This window comes from Stenella coeruleoalba, assembly GCF_951394435.1.
Source record: "Stenella coeruleoalba genome assembly, chromosome: 8".
NCBI classification, from domain to species: Eukaryota; Metazoa; Chordata; class Mammalia; order Artiodactyla; family Delphinidae; genus Stenella; species Stenella coeruleoalba.
The window spans coordinates 34,731,833-34,753,533 of NC_137154.1; the positions used below are offsets into that span (position 1 = coordinate 34,731,833).

At 35.5% G+C, this 21,701-nt stretch overlaps 1 protein-coding gene across 3 annotated transcripts in view; it reads right to left on the minus strand.

The window, feature by feature from the left end:
- Nucleotides 1-2,086: 2,086 nt before the first annotated feature.
- Nucleotides 2,087-21,701, minus strand: part of NELL1 (neural EGFL like 1) — a gene marked incomplete at its 3' end in the record, with an annotated part of 862,435 nt that continues 842,820 nt past the window's right edge. For 2 of the 3 annotated variants that reach the window (XM_079930799.1, XM_079930798.1), the window contains 3 exons: nt 6,807-6,983; nt 4,299-4,523; nt 2,087-2,568 (listed from right to left, as the gene is read on the minus strand). In XM_079930799.1, the coding sequence (XP_079786925.1) occupies nt 2,518-2,568; nt 4,299-4,523; nt 6,807-6,983 (453 nt within the window). Of the gene's footprint in view, nt 2,569-4,100; nt 4,524-6,806; nt 6,984-21,701 lie in introns of those variants that run through there. The other variant, XM_079930797.1, reaches the window with a different exon arrangement.

Here is a 21,701-nt window from a genome sequence, read left to right on the forward strand (position 1 = left end):
TTACACTTGAAGACAATGGTTATGATCTGTAAGGAGGTATGTTTGTCAAACACTTTTTTTGTTCATTAAATGGATAGCCATTTCACACTGTAAATCACAGCATGAGACTTAAGCATATTCTATCAGGAGGTTTACCACACTTTTAAAAATAACTTTTCAGTTTCTGGCTGGAGAAGATATTTCAGGCAGTAATTTATTTCAATACGATCCCCTAATGGATTCAAAGATTGTCAGCACCTTCTAAAGGCCCACATAATGGTGATCTTTAAAGTAAAAACTATTTTGTTCATCTTTTTATTTCCCCAGCTCAGCACAGTACTTTATGAATAAAGTACTCAAGTTTTTAATAAGAAACTGTCATCAATTATTTTACAGGAAGTAAAACCCCCATATAGATAGGAGCTGGCAGTAGTTTAAATTGTGTTACTAAATATCCATAACATTTATCATCATGTTAGCACAGATTAAATTTAACTGAAATGAAATGAAGAAAATACTGAGTCTTACGTTTGTAGTTGTGAAACACCAGTATTTTAGGATGAGCCATCAATGCTAATGGCTCTGCAACAAAGTATGAATATATACAGATTCAATGAAAACTGTTAAATTCTGGAAATTCCTTGGAAAAAAATGGAAACACACATTCTAAAATACACACCAGTGTTCAGTCATCACTTACACCAGACGTTGGCAAACGTTTTTGTAGAGGTAAGATGGTGATATTTTTGGTTTTGCGTCTTTGTTGGAACTACTCAGTTCTGCCACTTTCTTCAGCAGTAGAGAATATATAAATGAACGTGCATGGCTGTGTTCCAATGAAATAGGCAGACGTCCGGATTTGACTCAAGGGACCATAGTTTGCCAACCCCTCACTTACACAGCCACAAATGATTCTTATAAATGTCTTTGTTTTTCCATTGAAAACTGACAGGTATTTTTTAATGGAGGTGCCATAAATATTTTCTAAATAATCATTTTCAAAATCTCTGTTCCAAGATTACACTTAAAGAATTAAAATGGAGACGTGTTCTAATTTACCATACTATAGCAGTAGTTGTCAAATATAGTTTTAACTGCTATATCATAATTTAGCACGTGAAATTGATCTCATGTAGTGAATTGTAGTTAATTTTATCTTCACAAAAATACTGACAAATATCAATAAATAGGTAATCTTAACTTGTAATTTTTAATTATTAATTCTATTAATATTTGGGATTTAAAATATATCTAGCATGACTGACTTAACAACTTAGGTCTTTGTCTTGATTTTGTGAACAAAATTTCATGAACCAACTTGATTCAGAACAATGATGAATTCAGGAGACTTAGGTATTACAAACCACTAAGGTGTGGTTCACTTGAAAACTACAACTTTTAATTCTCAGCTCAGATATAATGTCATTTGCACATTTTATTCATTTTATGTAACTCGGTAACTGCCATCGCTTAAAAATATGGTAGTGGCTCAAATGAAAACATTCACTGTTGACCATACAAACAGCTTCTTAAAAGCATGTCCTCTACCATATGTGATGTGGCATGATTTAGTAGAAAATATCATTGGACAGGCATCAGGAGACCTGGTTATCAATCCCAATGTGTTATAAATCAACTAGATCTGAACAAATTAGTGGACTGGGATACATTAATTTACTCTTATATAATGTAGGAATAACACCATGCACCTCTCCTATAGTGACAACTTGTATTAAAAAGGATGGAAGTCCCTTGTAAATAAGTTATCAAATACTATATAAAACCGATGCAAGGATACTTTCTCTTTCAATGCCAGAAAAGTCTGCAAGCATTGCTGTTTCTAAATTGTGGCTTAAGATTTTGTTTCATTTTGTTTGTAAGAGGGAGGAGAAAGTTCTTTTTCAAATAATTATTTATGTTTGTGGTCCCCTCTTTAACATATCATAATTGCTTTCAGCTTGCTTAAGCTGAACGAGTGGGTATCTGGGTGTGTTCAACAGTTTGAAATGTAAGTAAGATGCAGTTAGGCTCTACATACACATATTAATACATTTCACAGGAATCTCAATACTAAGTATTCAGTGGATGGGACAAAAATCACAACAGGCAACTTTATTTGTAGAATTTGATCCACAAATCCAGAAAAAATAAACAAAAGGAGCCGAGCCTCTATTATGTTAGTACACAAAATAAACAAAAAAATACATCAACATTTACCATGAGATCATTTAAATGTGTCTGCAAATGATCTGATAAGGGAAACGTGATTTACAACATGGGAAACTTTTTTTTTTTTTTTAAACCACCATAGACTTAAATGCACTGCGCTGTAGGTCACCTAGACTAGGTTAGCAAGAATGAGCAACGTGGTAGGTCCAAAAGGTAAACCCCCAAACAAACACCTTCCTTCAGTGGAAACTTTGGTAATTGTCTGTGGTTAAAAACAAAAAACTAAAAACACCAACTCCTGTTCTTCATCATGTTGGATGGTTATTTTGTCCATTTTTCTCCCGCGATGATGAGTCCATTTTAAATACTTCAATTATTATGAAGACACTCCAAATCCACAGAACAGCAGACACTTCCATTCTGTGCATCAAGACACAAGCATTAGCCAATGAGACATAGACTATAAATCAATATGTAGTGTCCACCTTTATATTCAAAATGACCATCTACATGTTGAGACCAACTCCATGAATGCTATAAAAAAATTACTAGAAAAATGCCAAAGATTTATGAGACCCTTCAGGGTCCCTCTTGTTGGCTACTGCTGGCAGTGCAACTTCATACACCCCTGTCTGAGCTCAGACCGGGTTTGTTTGAGACTCCTCTGTATTTCCAAGTTGTCTGTTTACACAACTTATTCACTGGACTTACTCTAAATGAGATTCTTTCCAAAAATAACCCCCTGAAAGATAAATTGCCATTAATAATACTAGTCAAAAGTACCAAAAGAGTCTGAAAATAACTCCAAAATGGCTTACAGAAAGGTGGGCATGTTAGGGGTAAATATAGACTATCTCATGGTGACTGTGAAGGGGATGGTACATATCAATTTTTGGGAATTCATGAAAAATCAATTACATGTATTAATGTAAATATACCTTTATAATCCTCCTAAATGAATCTCAAACCTAAGCTCAGAAAAATAATACTAAATAACATAGGTCTCCACATCTCCTGGTCATTGTGTTTGATGGGGCTGAAGGTACAATGGGACCGTGACTCTTGCTATATGAAGCTTGATGTCCTTTATGTATTGGGCTGCATTTTAAGATGGTACTTTTCAGGAAGGAGAAAAGAATCCACATTTAACAGCATAAAAAGACAAGTTGGGATCCTTCCACTGATGCCTGAAGCTGAGCCAGGATTTGATAGACTTGAATGGACTAATATATATATATATATATATATATTTTTTTTTTAATATTTATTTATTTTGCGGTACGCGGGCCTCTCACTGTTGTGGCCTCTCCCCTTAAGGAGCACAGGCTCCGGACGCGCAGGCTCAGCGGCCCTGGCTCACGGGCCTAGCCGCTCCGCGGCATGTGGGATCTTCCTGGACAGGCACGAACCCGTGTCCCCTGTATCGGCAGGAGGACTCTCAACCACTGTGCCACCAGGGAAGCCCAGGCACTAATATTTTTAACATGCTTCATCATGGGAATCTTAAGCAGATGTTTCGGCAGAAATTTGACCCTGCCTAACCCTTGCTTCAAGTTGACTACAGTCATAGCTCTTCATAAGCTTTGAAGGTAGGAAGGGGTCAGTTGTTAATTTTAATGACATATGAGGATGCCTCATGGTAACTCCTCCAAAAAGACAGGCAAATAATCACAATTAATTAAATCGTGCAGCAAGAGTTTCAAGTCCCTGCATTTGGTATTGTGATAGTTAAACAAAGCAAAAAACTTCATAGATTTATAGAACACTTTCTTCTAACATTGGCAGTTTCATGAAAGAGCTTATAAAAATTTCCAGGATGAAAAAGATTTTTTTTTTTTACTTTTTAATATGCAGGTCAAAATAGCTTAAATCAGCCATAATTGGGCCTAGTGCAATTGTTTAAATCCTGTATTTTAAAAGGCAAAAGAGAGGACTATTTTATTCCATGGTTATCATTTGGAATTTGCCTTAATACACGGTACAGCTACAATCCATTCAGACAGATTAACCTCTGGGGAGAAGCAAATGCCTGCCTGTGTTTCCACCATGCCCCTTGGAACCTGTGCCTTCAGAAACATCAGGAGTGGACCTCCTGCAGGTGTTCTCTGGCAATTGTTCAAGGCCTGGTTATCCTCAGGACACCCAATTACCTTGCATTTGCAGGTTGTGCAGGGAGATCCAGTCATTGTCCACACTGAGCCACTAAGCCTAGAAAGGCCATAGCTGTCCAGGCAAGTTTTTCTGATGTCATAGGCGATGTTATCAGCCAGGCAGGGGTCACTGACACAGCGGGGACAACATTCCCCTTCCAAGATGGTTGTGTACTCACAGCTCAAATTGGGGCAAGTGAGAGGCCAGCAATCTACCTCTCCTTCCTGTGGAGAGAAAGCCAAAATACTTCATCATTGACCTTATGCACAATCCTGTTGCCAAAGTCCCAGAGGGGGAAATTCTCAGGAATCTCCATCACTGTCCTCACTGACTGTTGCTACTTTGCATCATTATGGGTATGATGTGTTTCCTCCTTGAAGAACAAATACAGACATCGCCTCCTCCAGAGTGCTTTTGCTGACTGTCTATACTGTAGCCACGGAAAGAGTTCGGTCCCATCTTTGCGTGCCAATGGCAACCCATAATTATTTTTATCGTGAGACTTATCATAATTATCAATACAATTCCAGATTACATTTTGAGCTTTCAGGTTTTGGGCTTGTTCCTTTATCCCCCCATGCTTAGCACAGTTCTGGTCAATGAATGCTAAACAAATGAACAAATAGATGATAAGGTACTGAGCTAGTGTGTAAAGAGAAATCTCTTTCCCTTAAGGTCAAAGAGGAACTTAAACCACTGTACTATTTCAATAACAACATGCACTGAGTTGCTTATATTGGATTTAAAATTGAGGTTGGGCAATATCAGGAGAACAATTTCATAATGGTTTTGAATGTAATGTCTGGCTAGTGACACATCACAAATGTGTGTAAGGTGTTACAGTTCAGACAGAGCCTCCAAGTATTCCAGGATGTGGCCACGGTGGCTCCACTGAGCTGCACATAGTACAGACTACTACCTATGTAGCCTCTTCCATTATCATGACACTCATTATAATTTATGCAAACGCATGCCTAATTATTCAGTCAGCTTCACAAGACTATGGCCTTTAGTCAGCTTCATGATAGACCGTGTCTGTCATGCTCACTGTTATATCATCCAGAGTCTGGCACATGCAAACTATTGATATTTATTAAATATAAGCCACTTTATTCTCAAGTCGTTATTAAGTTATATTCAGCAGCTTCGGTTCTCCCAGGAAATAATAACCTTAGGGTCTGGGGATGAGAGAGGATACTGTTTTGAACTTCTATGAAAATATCATGTCTAAAATTAATACCAGTTTTACTGAGTGCCTGATGATTGGCTTCTTCAAAGAGAAATGTAATTTTCCAGGCTGATGTGGAACCTAATTCTATAGTTGTGTTGTGTTTGCCTGTTCTTGAATGGGAGATGTAAGAATGGCTATGATTTGAATATATCTGAGTTATACTCCTCAGTATTAGGAGTGATTAAGAAGGATTTGTTTCTATTAAGATTATCTGCACATTTGCCAGGTGACTTTAGAAAATCCAATAGAAATTTACAGCACAGTTTTTCTAAATGCCTGTCTTTATACAGTATCCATAGACTGAATCATTAATTTTAGCAAATGTTAAATTATGGAACACAGCTAACAGTTTCCATTACAAGTTGACTTAGTTATGACTTAGCTCCACTGGCTATAATTACCTCAGAGATGGAACATCATATTCACTATGATAATGTGTCTTAACAGTCTTTGCAACATTAGAAATCTTTGTGTTATATAATTTGAAACAGAAAGAACCAGGTCCAGAAATTAAGGTTTTCCTCTGGACTTTCTCTAACCTGATTATATCATTAGTATCCCCATATTAAGATACAAAATAACCTTCATTTTTCTACATTAAGGTTTAGCACTGTAAAACAAATTTTTCAATCTAGGAAATATGAACAATAGTAACTACTGTTCACTAAGTACCTTCTATGTGTCAAGTACTACACTTGCCTTTCACATCACTGATCTTCACAACAGCCCTGCAAAATAGGTGCCCATCCACTTGTGCACACTGAAGGAAAGAATGATCAAGTAAAATGTTAGGACTTGCCCAAGTTAATTACATGCATCTTGCATGTGGGAGAACCAGGACTGTCTCTATGACCTAGAATCAATATCAATCCTTGATATTTCTACTATGTTCTGCTATCTCTGATATTGAAAGCTTTAATGGTAATGTCCCAAGAAATGAAAGATTTGACTCTGTAAGAACTATAAGTCCCCATCAAGGCTTTGAAAGCCTTCTATCATGTGGGGAATTTTATTGATCTGGAGTGGCTAAAAAGTAGCAATTGTAAACTAACTTAGACCAAATCTGTGCTATAAATGTCCTTTCTGTCTTACATGGTGTTTTAAATAGTAGAATACTAATGTCTTCTGGAAGAACATATGCCCTGTAATTAGCCACAGGACCCACAACTCCCTGCACAGGATCACAAATCGCAGGAAACTAAATCCCACAGACAACTGAGCTTGTAAACCCCTCCAGAATATATAGGATAACACACTCTAAAGGAAGCCAACATACCAGACACCGGCACTGCTGGCAACTGTGAGTCCAGTTGTCTCCACTACGATAGAGCTTGTGTCCATTTTGATCTAAACATTGACTTGTGACCCTGGTGTCACACTCTGGGCAACAGAAAAGGTCAACGCTTGGATTCTGGCAATCACAAGCTGTCCGCCGGCAGAATATCTTCCCATCCTGTTTAGAAATGAGATTAAGGAGGTTTCATCATTAGGGAAACAATAAGCTGCACTATGGAAACCAAATCTTATAAACACTTTACAGAGCACATAGGAAAGATTTCTGGTCAGAGTGCTCCCCTAGCCACCTCCCATTTTGCTCGAAACAGATGCACACATGTATACTCATATATACACACCCTGCCTTTCCCTGACCTTGCCTGCAGGGCAGCCCAAGTAAACATGGAGACATTTCTAAGTTGCAGAGGGAAGTCAATATGTTCTTTCAAACTTTTCTTCTAAATGTTTCTTAAAAATCATATTTCTAAGTAACATTATAACTCAGCAGCTAAAAATGCATAAACAGTCAAGCACTCATTTGAGTGGAAAATCATGCTCCTGTACTTTTCCCAGTTCACAATGAACAACCTAATAGATTCAAATGCATTCATCTAATTTTATTTCTGGCTCAACTCTGGGAGGAAGTCTGACTATACCCTTTTTACAGAAGAATTAACTGAGGCCCAGAGAGGCTAAAAGACTTACCTAGTAACACAGAGGTAGCAATTCTCTAAGCACCACCACCAGATATTCTGGTTTCAAAATAATTTTTCTTCTACAAGGTAGCTTTTAGGTTGTTTATTATAAGGAGCTACAATAAGGTGTCACTTCCCACCTTGAGGCAGCTCCCCAAATTATAGGCAGAGTACAATTTCTGGAATAATGGCCCTGAACACTCAGAAGGGATTGAAGGTCAACAGCACTCAAACGTTAAGACAGACCGTTTTGCAGTGTTTCTCATTTATATGTCTGTTGTTCACGGTAACTTCTCATCTCAGACAATGAAGAGCTAAAAATTTAAGGTGAGACATGTGGCCACCTTTTATGGTTATAACTGCTTTGCTGAATATTTACAAAACCAGAGAATCTCAGGGCCAGAATACACCTTAGAGGACACATAACCAAACTTTCTGACCTATACTTGATTAGTCTAGAGCAACCATATTCAAAAGTCATCAAGCCTGTGCTTAAAGCTCTCCGGTCTTGAAGAACTCACCACCATGGAAGGTATTCTAATTACGCAACTCTGTATCTTTCTGAATGTTAAAAATTGCACTTTTTCTTGCCCATCTTCATTGATCCTTGTTTACACCCTTGGTAATCATAGAACTCCCCATCCCTTCGATCACATTTTTACTCTTTGTTCTTAGAAGAGAGCTCTTGCGTCTCCTCTGAATCATCTCATCTCTAGATTAAACATCTCTAATTTTTTGACCATTCCCCATAGTTTTGAATCTTCTCACTGTTGTGGCCACTTTCTTTTATAAATTTTTAATTGTTTTTATTTTTAAATATCTTATTTTTAAAAATTTTTATTGAAATATACTTGATTTACAAAGTGTTGTTTTTAACTGTACAGCGAAGTGATTGTTATACATACATGTAGATATATATTTTCTTTTTCTTTTTTACATTTTCTTCCATTATAGGTTATTACAAGATATTGAGTATAGTTCCCTGTGCTATACAATAGGTCCTTGTTGGTTATCTATTTTATATATAGTAATGTTTCTATTTTAATCCCTAACTCCTACTTCATCCCCCCATTTCCCCTTTTGTAACCATAAATTGGCTTTCTATGTCTGTGGGTCTATTTCTATTTTGTAAATAAGTTCATTTAATCATTTTTTAGATTTCATACATAAGTGATATCATATAATATCTTTCTCTGTCTCACTTCACTTCGTACGATAATCTCTAGGTCCATCTGTGTTGCTGCAAATGGCATTATCTCATTCGTTTTTTATGGCTGAGTAATATTGCATTGTATATATGTACCACATCTTTATCCATTCCTCCACTGATGGACATTTAGGTTGCTTCCATGTCTTGGCTATTGTAAATAGTGCTGCGAATATTGGGGTGCATGTATCTTTTTGAAGTATGGTTTTCTCCAGATATATGCCCAGGAGTGGGATTGCTGGATCGTATGGTAGTTCCATTTTTAGTTTTGTAAGGAACCTTCATAGTGTTCTCCATGGTGGTTGTACCAAGTTACATTCCCACCAACAGTGTAGGAGGGTTCCCCTTTCTCCACACACTCTCTAGCATTTATTGTTTGTAGACTTTTTGATGATGGCCATTCTGACCAGTGTGTGGTGATACCTCATTGTGGATTTGATTTGCATTTCTCTGATAATTAGTGATGTTGAGCATCTTTTCATGGCTTTTTGGCCATCTGTATGTCTTCTTTGGAGAAATGTCCATTTAGATCTTTTGCCCATTTTTTGATTGGGTTGTTGTTTATTTGTTTGTTTTTCACATAGAGCTGCATGAGCTGTTTGTATATTTTGGAGATAAATCCCTTGTCAGTCACCTTGTTTGCAAATAATTTCTCCCATTCTGTAGGTTGTCTTTTCGTCTTGTTTATGGTTTCCTTTGCTGTGCAAAAGCTTTTAAGTTTAACTAGGTTCCATTTGTTTATTTTTGTTTTTATTTTCATTACTCTAGGAGGTAGATCCTAAAAGATATTGTTGCAATTTATGTCACAGAGCGTTCTGCCTATGTTTTCCTCTAAGAGTTTTATAGTGTCCAGCTTTACACTTAGGTCTTTAATCCATTTTGAGTTTATTTTTGTGAAAGGTATGAGAGAATGTTCTAATTTCATTCTTTTACATGTAGCTGTCCAGTTTTCCCAGCACCACTTATTGAAGAGACTGTCTTTTCTCCATTGTATATTCTTGCCGCCTTTATTGTAGATTAACTGACCATAGGTGCATGGGTTTATTTCTGGGCTTCCTATACTGTTTCCTTAATCTATATTTCTTTTTGTGCCACTACCATACTGTTTACTATAGCTTTGTACTATAGTCTGAAGTCAGGGAGCCTGATTTCCTCCAGCTCTGTTTTTCGTAGGATTGCTTTGGCTATTCAGGGTCTTTTTGTGTTTTCATACAAATTTTAAAAGTTTTTGTTCTAGTTCCGTGAAAAATGCCATTGGTAATTTTATAGGGATTGCACTGAATCTCTAGATCACCTTGGGTAGTATAGTCATTTTCACAATATTGATTCTTCCAATCCAAGAACATGGTATATCTTTTCATCTGTTTGTATCACTTTCTGTTTCTTTCGTCAGCATCTTATAGTTTTCAGAGTGCAAGTTTTTGCCTCCTTAGGTCGGTTTATTCCTAGGTAGTTAATAATTTTAGATGCAGTGGTAAATGGAATTGTTTCCTTAATTTGTCTTTCTGAATTTCTGTTGTTAGTGTATAGAAATACAAGAGATTTCTGTGTATTAATTTTCTATTCTGCAACTTTACCAAATTCATTGATGAGCTCTAGTAGTTTATGGTAGTGCCTTTAGAATTTTCTATGTATAGTATGATGTCATCTGCAAACAATGACAGTTTTACATCTTTTCCATTATGAATTTTTCTCTTTCTTTTTCATCTCTAATTGCATGGCTAGGACTTCCAAAACTATATTGAATAAAAGTGGTGAGAGTGGACATCCTTGTCTTGTTCCTGATCTTAGAGGAAATGCTTTCCGCTTTTCACCATTGAGAATGTCAGCTGTGGGTTGCCATATATGGCCTTTATTATGTTGAGGAAAGTTCCCTCTACGACCACTTTCTGGGGAGATTTTTTTTTTATCATAAATAGTATAAAATTTTGTCCAAAGTGTTTTCTGCATCTATTGAGATGATCATATGGTTTTTTTCTTCAGTTTGTTGATGTGGTGTTTCATACTGATTGATTTGTAGATATTGAAGAATCCTTGAATCCCTGGGACAAATACCACTTGATCATAGTGTATGACCCTTTTAATGTATTGTTGGATTTGGCTGGCTAGTACTTCATTGAGTATTTTTGCATTTATGTTCATCAGTGATATTGGCCTGTAATTTTCCTTTTTGTGGTATCTTTGTCTGGTTTTGGTATCAGAGTGATAGTGGCCTCACAGAATTAGCTTGGGGGTATTCCTTCCTCTGCAAATTTATGGTAGAGTTTCAGAAGGACAGGTGTTAATTCTCCCCTAAATGTTTGATAGAATTTGTCTGTGAATACATCTGTTTTTTATTTGTTTGTTGGGAATTCTTTAATCAGTTTCAAGTTCAGTGCTTGTGGTTGGTCTGTTCATATTTTCTATCTCTTCCCGCTTCACACTTGGGAGATTGTACCTTTCTAAGAATTTGTCCATTTCTTCCAGGTTGTCCATTTATTGGCATATAGTTGCTTGTGGAGTCTCTTATGATCATTTGTATTTCTGTGATGTCAGTTTTAACTTCTCCTTTTTCATTTCTAATTCTATTGATTTGAGCCCTTTCCCTCTTTTTCTTGATGAGTCTTGCTAAAGGTTTATCAATTTTGTTTATCTTTTCCAAGAGCCAGCTTTTCGTTTCATTGATCTTTTCCAATGTTTTCTTCACCTCTATTTCATTAATTTCTTCTCTGATCTTATGAGTTCTTTGCTTCTACTAACTTTCACTTTCGTTTGTTCTTCTTTCTGTACTTGCTTTAGGTGTAAGGGTAGGTTGTTTGAGATTTTTCTTGTTTCCTGAGGTAAGATTGTGTTGCTATAAACTTCCCTCTTAGATCTGTTTTTGTTGTGTCCTATAGGTTTTGGATCGTCGTGTTTTCATTGTCATTTTTCTGTAGGTATTTTTTGATTTCCTCTTTGATTTCTTCAGTGATCCATTGGTTGCTTCGTAACGTATTTTTTAGCCTCCGTGTGTTTGTGCTTTTTACAGTATTTTTCCTGTATTTGATTTCTAATCTCATAGCATCATGGTCAGAAAAGATGCTTGATGTGATGTCAAATTTCTTAAATTTTACCGAGGCTTAATTTGTGGCCCAAGATGTGATCTATCCTGGAGAACGTTCCATGTACACTTGAGAGGAAATTGTATCCTGCTGCTTTCAGATGGAATGTTCTACAAATTAAGTCCACCTGTTCTAATGTGTCATTTAAGGCCTGTGTTCCCTTATTGATTTTCTGTCTGGATGACCTGTCCATTGATGCAAGTGGGATGTTAAAGTCCCTCACTATTATTGTGTTACTGTCAATTATCCATTTATGTCTGTAAACATTTGCCTTATATATATTGAGGTGCTCCTATGTTGGGTGCACATATGTTCACAATTGTTTTATCTTTTTCTTGGATTGATCCCTTGGTCATTATGTAGTATCCTTCTTTGTCTCTTGTAACAGTCCTTATTTTACAGTCTATTTTGTCTGATATGAGTATTGCTACTCCAGCTTTCTTTTGATTTCCATTTGCATGGAATACCTTTTTCCATCCCTTCATTTACTGCCACCTTCTTCAACAGTTTTGAGTATTTCCAATAATTGTTGTCATCATCTACCATCAATTTAACATTTATTTCATGTCACATTGTGCCAACTCTTTTATATGCATTGTCACATTTAATACTGATTATTCAGTGGAATAGAAATTTTTATCTCCATTTCTCCAATGAGATAGCTGAATTAGAGAGCTGAATATAATTCCTCAGTAATGGTCTGACCAACACAAAATGAAGTGAGACTCATGGTCACCTTGTTTTAAGTACTGTACTTTTATAAATGCAGCCTGATTTCAATATTTACTTCCTTACTTACTTTGGTTATGTCATAGTGTTGACCTTTATGAGGTTAATGAAGACTAAAACCTCATTAAGCCCTATTGTGTCTTGTGTGGTTAGTTGTTTGGAAGTGTAAAACTTGGTGTTTATCCGTATTGTATTTCATCTTGTTAGATTCATTTCATTTCCCTCGCCTGTCACAATGTTTTCTAAATGCTGTGTCTCTCATTCATCTTAGTTTGTCCTCCTTCAGTTTAGTGACATCTGCAAACTTGATGGGCCTGCCCTTAGGGTCTTCATCTACTTCATGGACAACAATGTTGAATAGGACAGGGCTTGCTGAGATATGTTTACTGCTAGCTAAAGTGGAAATCTTTAAATGCTTTACATTCTTTATGGAGACATGCTGGCTACATATGTAATGAAGTAACAGGTTAAAAAATGCTTTACCTCAAATGGTGTGCATCAGCTCTATTACTAGGAGAAATGACAAGAAATCAGTGTTCAAAATATTAGAGGATGAAAGATTATATGTATATACATGCATACACATACATACATATGCATATATACATATATGTATAAAAGCACACGCATGTTTGCACATATTTATAGAGAGAGCAAGTGAGAGACTCTAGTTAAGCAGATGAACTGTGTCAGGGAATTCAGCTAGTGTGGACAAAGGAGTGTCCAGGTCCTAGGAATTTTTCAACAATAGACCTTCAGCTTATAGCTCATATACCATGATTTTAACTCACTAATATATTTGGTTTAAATAACCATACCCCAAATGACTCCCCTATGGATTTAACAGAAGCTAAGAAAAATGATAGCTATGACATGAAAACATTTGGTCAGCTCAGCTGACCACAATATTACTCTCCCCAAGTATAGAAGGACCAGGTCTTAGGAACCCACATGGCTATTTGTGAACAACATAAAACACAGGGATAGATTCTTCTGGAAGCAGGTACTGTTCAACAGGCAATGGCACCCAATCAGAATGTCAAGTTTTTCTGTGTGTGCTGTTCAAAAGAATGAATAAGAATAAGTGAATAGCCTCCAGGGTTAGTTCAAAGTAATTTCACATCTCATCAATTATGTGAGAATGCCAAATAGGGCCCTCTTAGACTTTAACAGGCTTCAGAACAATAGCCATGTTCACAGTGGCTTTTGAATTACAGGTTAACTGTCAAGAAAATTATTTTCCACTTTTACTGGGAAATAATTGTCATACATCATTGTATAAGTTTAAGGAGTTGCAGCAGAGTGGTGTTTGACTTGCATATATTGTGAAAGGATTACCATAATTGCTTCAGCTAACATCCATTTCCTTATACAGATAAGAAAAAAAAAGTAAAAACAAAAAGAGGTGGAAAAGTTCTCCTTTGATGTTAACTATTAGGATTTACTCTCTTAATAACTTCCCTATATATTAGACAGCAGTGTTAGCTCTAGTTGTCATGATGTACATTACATCCCTAGCACTTACTTGTCTTACAGAAGTTTGTACCTTTTGACCACCTTCTTTCAATCCCCCACCCACCCTCTACTTCTACAAGTCTGATCTCTTATTCTCTGTTTTTGCTTGTGTGTTTGTTGGGCTTTTTTGATCCCACCTGTAACTGAAATCATACAGTAGTTGTCTTTCTCTGATTTATTTTACTTACCATAATGCCATTAAGGTCCATCCATGTTGTTGCAAATGGTAGGATTTCCTCATTTTTTTCTGGCTGAATAATACTGTGCTGTAAATATATACCACGACTTCTTCATCCACTCATCCATCTATGAACACTTAGGTTGTTTCTGTGTCTTAGCTATTGTAAATAATGCTGCTATGAACATGTGGGTGCAGATATCATTTTGGGTTAGTGTTTTCATTTCCTTTGGATATATTCCCAGTAGCAAAACTGCTGGATCATAGGGTAATTTTATTAAGTTTTTTTTAGGATCCTCCATACTGTTTTCCACAGTGGTCATACGAATTTTCAATCCCACTAACGGTATACAAGGGTTCCCTTTCCTCCACATTCAAGCCAGTATTTGTTATCTCTTGTCCGTTTGATGATGGCCATTTGAACAGGCATGAGGTGATACCTCTTTGTGGTTTTAATGTGCATTTTCTTAATGACTAGTGATGCTGAGCATCTTTTGATGTACCTGTTGGCTTTTCATATATCTTCTTCTGAGAAATGTCTATGCAGGTCCTTAATGCATATTTAGTTGTGTTATTTGTTTTTATGCTATTGAGTTGTATGAGTTCTTTATATATCTTAACCCCTTGTCAGATAGATGGTTTGTAATTTTTTTTCCCATTCCATAGGTTGTATTTTCATTTTGAGGATGGTTTCTTAAGCTGTCCAGAAGTTTTTAGCTTGATGTAGTCCAAACTGTTTATTTTAAAAATTTTGTTGCTTGTGCTTTAGGTGTCATATAAAAAAATCATTACCATGACAAGGAGCTTTATTCCTATTTTTTCTTCTAAGTGTTTCATGGTTTAAGTTCTTACATTTAAATCTTAATCCATTTTGAATTTTTGTGAATGGTGTAAAATAGTGGTGCAGTTTTATTTTTACATATGAATATTCAATTATCCCTGCAGCATTTATTGAAGAGATGTTTTTTCTCCTCCATTGAGTATTCTTGGCTCCCTTGTCAAGTATTAGTTGACCATATGTGCTTGGTTTTATTTCTGAGCTCTTGATCCTGTTCCAGTGGTTCATTTGTCTGTTTTTATGCTTGTGTAATACTCTTTTGATGATGATAGCTTAATAGTATAGCTTGAAATGAGAAAGTGTGATGCCAACTGCTTTGCTCTTCTTTCTCAGTATTTCTTTGTTATTTGGATCTTCTGAGGTTCCATATAAATTTTAGGAGTATTTTTTCCACTTCTGTAAAAACTGCCATTGAAATCTTGATAGGAATTGCATTAAATCTACAGATGTCTTTTGGTAGTACTGACATTTTAAAAATATTAATTCTTTCATTTCATGGATATGGGATATGTTTCCATTTATTTTTATCTTCTTTAATTTCTTTCATCAGTGTCTTGTAGATTTCAGAGTAGAGATCTTTCACCTCCTTAGGTAAATTTATTCCTAAGTATTTTATTGTTTTTGATGCTATTGTAAATGGGATCAATTTCTTTCTTTTTCAGAAAATTCATTGTTAGTATATAGAAACATGACTGATTTTTGTATGTTAATTTTGTATCTTGCAAATTTACTGAATTTTTTTATTAGATCTCATAGATTTTGGTTGAGTCTTAGGATTTTCTCTATACAAAATCATGTCATCTGCAAATAGAGACAATTGTACTTCTCCCTTTCCAGTTCTGATACCTATTATTGCTTTTTTACCCTGACTTCTCTAGCTAGGACTTCTAGCACCATGTTGATAGGAAGGGTGAGAGTGAGCACCCTTGTCTTGTTGCTGATCTTAGAGGAAAAGCTTGCAACATTTTAATATCGAGTATGATGTTAGCTGGAGGCTTATGTCATATATGGCCTTTATTATGTTGAGGCATGTTCCTTCCATGCCTAATTTGCTAAGAGTTTTTATTATGAAGAAGAGATGTTGAATTTTGTCAGATGTTTTTCTGCTTCTATTGAGATGTTCATATGGGTCTTTAATTATTTTAACGTGATGTATCACATTGATTGATTTGCCTATGTTGAACCATCCTGGTATCCAAGGGATAATCCCACGTGGTTATGGTGAATGATTCCTTTAATGTGCTGCCAAATTTGGTTTGCTAGTATTTTGAGAATTTTTGCATATATACACATCAGGGATATTGGCCTATAGTTTTCTTTCTACTAGGGTCCTGTCCTGGTTTTGTTAAAAGGAAAATGCTGGCCTTGGAAAAAGATTTAGGGAGTGTTCCCTCTTCTTCAGTTTTTTTGGGGAAGACTTTGAGAAGGATGGGTGTTAATTATTCTTTCCTTATTTCATTCCTTCCTTCCTTCATTCTTTATTTTAATTGAATCATAGTTGATTTACATTTTATTAATCTCAAGTGTACAATAGATTCAATATTTTTATAGATTATACTCTTCAATATTTTTATAGATTATACTCCATGAAAGACATTATAAAATACTGGCTATATTCCCTTTGTTGTACAATATATCCTTGTATCTTATTTATTTTACAAATAGTAGCTTTTAACTCTTAATCCCTTACCCCTATCTTGCCCTTCCCATCATCTTGCCCCTCCCCTCTTCCTTCTTCCTACTGGTAACCACTGGTTTGTTGTCTATATCTGAGCCTTGTTGTTGTTGTTGTTGTTATATTCATTCACTTGCTTTATTTTTTAGATTCCACATGTGTTATAACATACCACCTTTCTCTGACTTATTGCACTAAGCATAATGCCCTCTAGGTCCATCCATGTTGTTACAAATGGCAAAATTTAATTCTTTTTTTATGGCTGAGCAATATTCCATTGTATGTGTGCTTGTGTGTATATGTTTGTATGTGTCTGTATATACCACATTTTCTTTATCCATTCATTTGTTGATGGAAACTTAGGTTGCTTCCATATCTTGGCTAGTGTAAGTAATGCTGCTGTGAACATTGGGGTGCATGTATCTTTTCAAATTAGTGTTTTCATTTTCTTTAGATATATACCCAGGAGTGGAATTGCTGGTCATATGGTAGTTCTATTTTTAGTTTTTTCAGGCCCCTCCACACAGTTTTCCACAGTGGCTGCACCAATTTACATTCCCACCAACAGAGTACTAGGTTTTCCCTTTCCTCCACATCCTCATAAACATGTTATTTGTGGTCTGTTTGATGATAGCCATTCTGACAGGTGTGAGGTAATATCTCCTTGTGGTTTTGATTTGTACTTCTCTGATTAGAGACATTGAGTATCTTTTCATGTGCCTGTTGACCATCTGTACGTCTTCTTTGAAAAAATGTCTATTCAGGTCCTCTGATGTTTTTTAATTGGGTTGTTTGTTTTTCTGATATTGAGTTGTATGAGCAGTTTATATAATTGGGATATTAACCTATCATCAGGTATATAATTTGCAAGTATATCTCCCATTCTGTAGACAGTCTTTTCTTTTTGTTGATGGTTTTCTTTGCTGTACAAAAGATTTTAAGTTTACTTAGGTACCATTTGTTTGTTGGGGTTTTTTGTTGTTGTTTGTTTGGGTTTTTTTTTGCTTTTGTTTCCTTTTCCTGAGTTGAGAGATGCAAAAACATATTGCTACACTTTATGTCAAAGAGTTTTCTGCCTATGTTTTCCTCTAGGAGTTATGTGGTTTCAGGTCTTACATTTACATCTTTAATCTATTTTTTAATTTTTCTATATGGTGTAAAGAAATGTTCATTATTTTCATGTAGCTGTCCAGTCTTCTCAGCACCACTTCTTGAAGAGACTGTTTTCTCTCTATTGTATATTCTTCCCTATTGTATATTCTTCCCTCTTTTGTTGTAGGTTAATTGATCATAAGTGTGTGAATTTATTTCTGGGCTCTCTGTTCTGGTCCATTGATCTATATGTCTGTTTTTGTGCCAGTACTATACTCTTTTGAATACCGTAGCTTCACAGTATAGTCTATAGCCAGGGAGCACGATACCTCCAATTCTCTTCTGTTTTCTCAAAGTTCTGTTCTTTTTTCTCAAGAGTGCTTTTACTATTCAGGGTGTTTTGTGGTTCCAAATCAATGTTAGGATTATATGTCATGGAGTATTTTTATAGAGATTGCATTAAAGCTGTAGATTGCTTTGAGTAATATGGACATCTTAACAATATTAACACATTATTGCCTGGGAGGTTTTTGCAGAAACTAACACCTGTGGCTGGCAGTTTGTGATATAAGTGAATATTGAAACACCTCAAAATCAAACAACATTTGAGCAAATATCAAAAACTTTTTTTTGCACTTACGTATTTATTTGAAACTTTGTACATGTCTTACTAAACCATTCTAATATTTTGTTAGAGTGCTATAGGCAGTATATAGCAGGTACCTCTCTGCAGGGGAACAGAGCATCTATTGCAAATATACCATGTTTCACTGCGCTTTCCCCTGGATAAAGCAGAGTCTACACTTTCTGGTAGCATTTTTTTTTTTTAGTCCTGTGGATATTATTTCCTCTAGAATATGTTCTTTTATTTTACCTGATAGTTGACAAGGTGGATCTTTGTGGGGGGCTCTTTTATAAACTCCACAAGAAGGACCAGGTGCAGGGCTACCACTACATTCACCAGAATGGTCCGTTACCCATACTCTCGGTACTGCTAACAAAAATTGTTTGTAAGTCATTTTATTCTGTGCATTAAGGCTACAATAAATTTTAAATGCATTGAATAAACTGCAATTATTCAGAAACCCACTTTATATTACGATTTTTGAGTTTTCTGGAGGATATTGAAGTTTGCCAGATATTGATCGGATCAATCAACTCCTGTCATATATTTATTATACTCTAATATACAAGTGGACTTAGTTATGTGATAGCCAGTCCTCCTGTCTTCCTTTCCTGTAGATGTTGTGGAGGTGTCATGAATAGTTGTCACTATGCAGACTAGCCTCTTGTCTTTCCATATAAGAAGAATCACTTCTCCCGTCTGTAAGAATGTCATTTCTCCTCACTGTAGATTTTTGGATTTCTCCTTTAATTGGTTTGGTAGACCCTGATTCTCTCTTATAGTCCCACAAACTCTGGTTTTGTTTTTCAACAATATTTCAGATGTGAACACACTGTTGTAATAATTGTCTTGGTAAATATGGTGCCATGAACCCAGATAAGGGTGTAGGACTGATAATACTGTTTCTTGCCGTTTCTTTCCGTCACCTGTATAAATTTCAAGGTTGCATATGTATCCAGTTTCACTTTCACTAACCATGCTGACCAAAATTCCATATTTTGTAAGTCTTCCAGGATTATAGGTTTTGAATCTGAGTTGTCCTCTCCACTTTAGCATTGCCTCCTCAATTGATGGCTCTTGTTTGGGTATATAGAGCAACTGAAATTTTGGTAGAAAATAATCCAAAAGAGGTTTAACTTTTGAAATCCTGTCTGCAGGAAGTAGAGTTTCTGAGTTATCATTAAAGTGAAGAAATGTCATTATTTGTTCAAACCTTCTTCTCATCATAATCTTTGGTAAGATAGGTGTTTCAGTAAGGATCAGTAGACCAATATTCTTTCCAGTGTGATTTTCTTATCTGTCCCATCAAACTTATTAATCTAAGAAACCTCTTCATGTCACTATTGGTTACATCAGTCCATTTTAAAAGCCTTATCATACTTTTTATATGATTTTTCATTCTGTTGGTGATACAAGTTTGTTTGAGAAGCTACCAACTCGAAAAAGTTGTTACTGAAAATTAATTCTGTTATTTCACTAACACTTTGTGGGTAATTACATTCAATAGTTACACCTGACATACCTGTAAAGTCTTCTAATTTTCATGAAATGTTGTCTTCAATCCACTCTAGAAGCAAAGGAGCATTCTCCAGAACCGTGAGTTTCATTTTCACTTTCCATATCAGAATCAGTCACTGAGGTTTTTTCATCTTTTTGTTGGTCTAATATGCACACTGTCTGAATCAGAACTATATTCTGAAGAACTGTCATCTTCGGTGACACTAGTATTTATGTCACTCAGATAATCAGAGAAAGTATCTGCATAAAATTTACTGAAAATTTCTTCTTCAAAGTTTCGTGATGTGTCATTTTTGAAAATTTTATGGTAATAAAGTGGCGTTTATAATATACACAAGGTAGGTTGGAACAAAAACCTAATGGAGAAAAATATGAATGATAATGACAACCATAAGTTGTATAATGAACCCTTGGTCAATTTTAAGCTCCAACAACTTTGCACGGTGATGTGAATTGTATCACCCTCTAAAAAACTTACTGACACGTCTCTGGTCAATAGATTGTTAATTCTTTCAATCCAAGAACAAGAGATATCTTTCCATTTTTCTGTTTCATCTTCAATTCCTTTATCAATGTCTCATAGTTTTCAGAGTATTGGTCTTTAACTTCTTGGTTAAGTTTACTTTTATGTAGTTTATTCTTTTTGATGTGACTTTAACAGGACTGCTTTCTTGATCTCTCTATTAATTCATTCTTAGTGTATACAAAGCAACAGGTTTCTGTATATTAATTTTGTATCCTGCACATATACTGAATTCATTTACTTAATTTTTTTGGCCGAGACTTTAGGATTTTTTAATGTAGTATCACTTCATCTGCAGATAGTGGCAGTTTTACTTCTTTTTCCCTTCCAGTTTGGATGTCTTTTATTTCATTTCCTTATCTGATTGCTGTGTCTAGGACTTCCATTACTATGTTAAATAGAAATGGTGAATGTGGGCATCCTTATCTTGTTTCTGATTTCAGAGGAAAAGCTTTAAACTCTTCACCATTGAGTATGATGTTAACTGTGGGTTTGTCATAAATGGTCCTTATTTTTGTAAGCTATGTTTCCTGTTTACCAACATTGATGAGAGCTTTTATCATGAATGGCTGTTGAATTTTGTCAAATGCTTTTTATGTGTCTACTGAGATGATCATTTGATAAAAAGATTTTTTGTCATTTCTTTTGTTAATGAAGTGTATCACATTCATTTTGCAAATAATGGACCATTGTTGCATCCCTGAAATAAATCCCACTTGATCATGGTGTGGATCCTTTTTATATATTGTTAAATTTGGTTTGCTAATATATTGTTGAATTTTTGCATCTATATTTATCAGAGATATTGGTCTGTAATTTTCTTTTTTTGTAGTGTCTGTATGGTTTTGGTATCAGGGTAATGCTGACCTGTAGAATGAATTTGGGAATGTTCCCTCCTCTTCGATTTTTGAAATAGTTTGAGAAAGATAGGTATTATCTCTTTATATTTTTGGGAGAATTCCCCTGTGAAGCCATCCAGTCCTGGACTTCTGTTTGCTGGAAGGTTTTTTATTATTATTATTAATTCAATTTCACTACTAGTACTCATTCTATGCAGATTGCCTATTTCTTTGGGATCCAGTCTTGGCAGGCTGTATGTTTCAGAAATTTTTCCATTTCTTCTGGGTATTCAGATTTGATGGCATATAACTGCTCATAGTATTCGCTTATGATTTTTTTGTATCTCTGTAATATTCGTTGTTAATTTCTCCTCATTCATAT